Below are 2,068 nucleotides of genomic sequence, written 5' to 3'. Positions count from 1 at the left end.
ATTCTGCGAGATGAACAAAGCCGAAGAGTCCCCAAAGTCCATATTACCGACCTGAAACCATACTTACCTGTCCTAAATTCATAAAATGTCAATTTCTGGTTGAAATTAAAGAAATTTTGTTTTAGAGCGAACGAGGAGTTACGGCCAGAGAAAGGAGTCGAGGAAGAGAAAGAGAGAAGCCATGCCCAGGCAACAGAACACCCGAAGCCAGAGGTCACCGAGCCGCCACCAAGTGTCGTCCGATTTCGTGGGACTCGAATGGGAAACATCCCCATCCCCACCACGAATCACTCGACAGGGAAGACGTCGAAGTGGTCACCGCCCCGAATCGGAGTTTCACGATGGAGACGTCCAAAGGAGTAGACCGTCGCTATTATCCTTCCCGATCATGGAAACGACAGCAGAGGAACCGTTGGTGAGTAGGAAGGGTACCGAAAGAAGAAGAGATGACGATCGTCCAACAACGGAGAGAGGACAGAGGCCAGAAGAAGAGGAGGGGGCAGCTGGAGGGCAGGTCACGTTCGTGACACGGCCAGAGGACTGGGCGGAGTTGAGTGTGTTGGAGGAGAGGGGAGAGAAGGAGAAGAAGAGGACGATTCGGCCAGACGGAGCAGAGGTGGTTGTACCTTACCGTTGGCCGGCAAACCAGGGCCCCAAAGAGAGTCTCGAGGCATACGAAAGCAGATTAGCCGAATACGAGCTAGAAATGTTTTTAAAGTCGAGAGAGCCAATGACGACGGTAGCGCTGGAAAAAGCCAGGGCCGGACAAAGGAAGGCGCTTCGAGAGAGGAGCGAAAGGCAGTGGATCGTAGATGACCTCGAAAGTCAAGAGCCCATGCCACGGATGAAGAGGTCAAGTAGCCCTCATCCAGGACCCCCGACTACATCAAGCCAGAAGCTAGGAGCCAGACCGGAGGAGTCAGTTCTGAAACCGAAGACTAGGGGAATAGTCTTTGGTGGCTTAAAGTTGATCCCGACAGATAGGTCGATAGATCCCCCGCCCTACAGTTGTTTTAACTGCTGGCGAGGGGGACACAACGCCGAAAACTGTCGTCAATCAAAAAGGTATGACTATTGTTGGAACTGCGGCCGACGTTACACCACAGTAGAAATTTGTCCCAGGTGTGCCAAGGCGTATGCACGCTACATGAGAAGGCCAGAGAAAAAGGAGAAGAGGGAGGAGGAAAGGCCAGAGAGAGAGGAGAAGAGGGAGGAGGAAAGGCCAGAGAGAGAGGAGAGGAGGGAGGAAGAAAGACCAGAGAAAGAGGAAAAAGGGGAGGAGGAAAGGTCAGTGATAGAAAGAAGTAGCGAGGAAATTGTCGTGAATGTGAAACCACCACAGCAGGAAGCAGACCCAATAGAAGGGCAGGAAGTCAAGGAACAGGAAACCGCCGAGGGGAAAGGAATAGAAGAGGAAATCCCAGACGACTTGACCCAAAGGATTATAACAATCACAAAGGCACTTGAGGGTTTGCCAGCGGAAACCCTAGACCTAGCCATAAGACAACTCTTGAGGGAAAGAGAAAGTAGGCTAGAAAGGGGAGCCCGAAATTAAACGACGGTCAGAGAGAGGAGAAAGAGAAGGGCCAGATAAAAAGGTGGAATGGCCAGGATAGAAACAACGGTCAGAGAAAGGGGAGAGAGAAGGGCCAGAAAAAAAAAAAAGTAGGAGAGCCAGAGAGAGTAGGAGAACCGGAGAAAGTAGGAGGGCCAGAGAGAGAGTAGGAGAGCCAGAGAGAAAGTAGGAGAGACCGAAATGAGGATCAAGATTATCATTTTGATGACGGTACTATAAAATAGTACCGGTCATGGGGAGGGGATTGTGACGATGTAAATAGTCACTCTCTCGTAAAACCCCGAAAATCTAAATTGTGGTGCCACCTGTCAAAATTCATTGAACCGTAGAGTTCTAAAATTATGGTAATGAGGGAAACTCAGTGCCGCCGGCTGACCCAGTGAAAGCCGTGAAAGTGGGTCGCGCGGCTAGTTAGTAGGTAGAGAAAGTGACAGGTGGCAGGGCCAGTACCGAAATCGAAGAACGTGGGGAAGAAGACGAGCCAAGAGGAGA

General features: G+C 50.8%; 1 protein-coding gene across 1 annotated transcript; it reads left to right on the top strand.

Annotated features, from left to right (window-relative positions):
• The first annotated feature begins 388 nt into the window (after positions 1–388).
• LOC122507829 (caldesmon-like) lies at positions 389–1,555 on the top strand. Its single transcript, XM_043620754.1, has one exon. It carries the CDS (start codon positions 389–391, stop codon positions 1,553–1,555), a length of 1,167 nt encoding a protein of 388 aa, XP_043476689.1.
• Positions 1,556–2,068: the final 513 nt, after the last annotated feature.

The sequence above is a fragment of the Leptopilina heterotoma genome, unplaced genomic scaffold (genome assembly GCF_015476425.1).
Source record: "Leptopilina heterotoma isolate Lh14 unplaced genomic scaffold, ASM1547642v1 Lhet_510, whole genome shotgun sequence".
Taxonomy (NCBI): Eukaryota; Metazoa; Arthropoda; class Insecta; order Hymenoptera; family Figitidae; genus Leptopilina; species Leptopilina heterotoma.
Note: the sequence above shows the minus strand (reverse complement) of the source record. Positions and strands in the feature narration are given on the sequence as shown.

Excerpts from the sequence above, each read along its gene's own strand:
- LOC122507829 (XM_043620754.1), top strand. The coding sequence starts at position 389 with ATGGAAACGACAGCAGAGGAACCGTTGGTGAGTAGGAAGGGTACCGAA.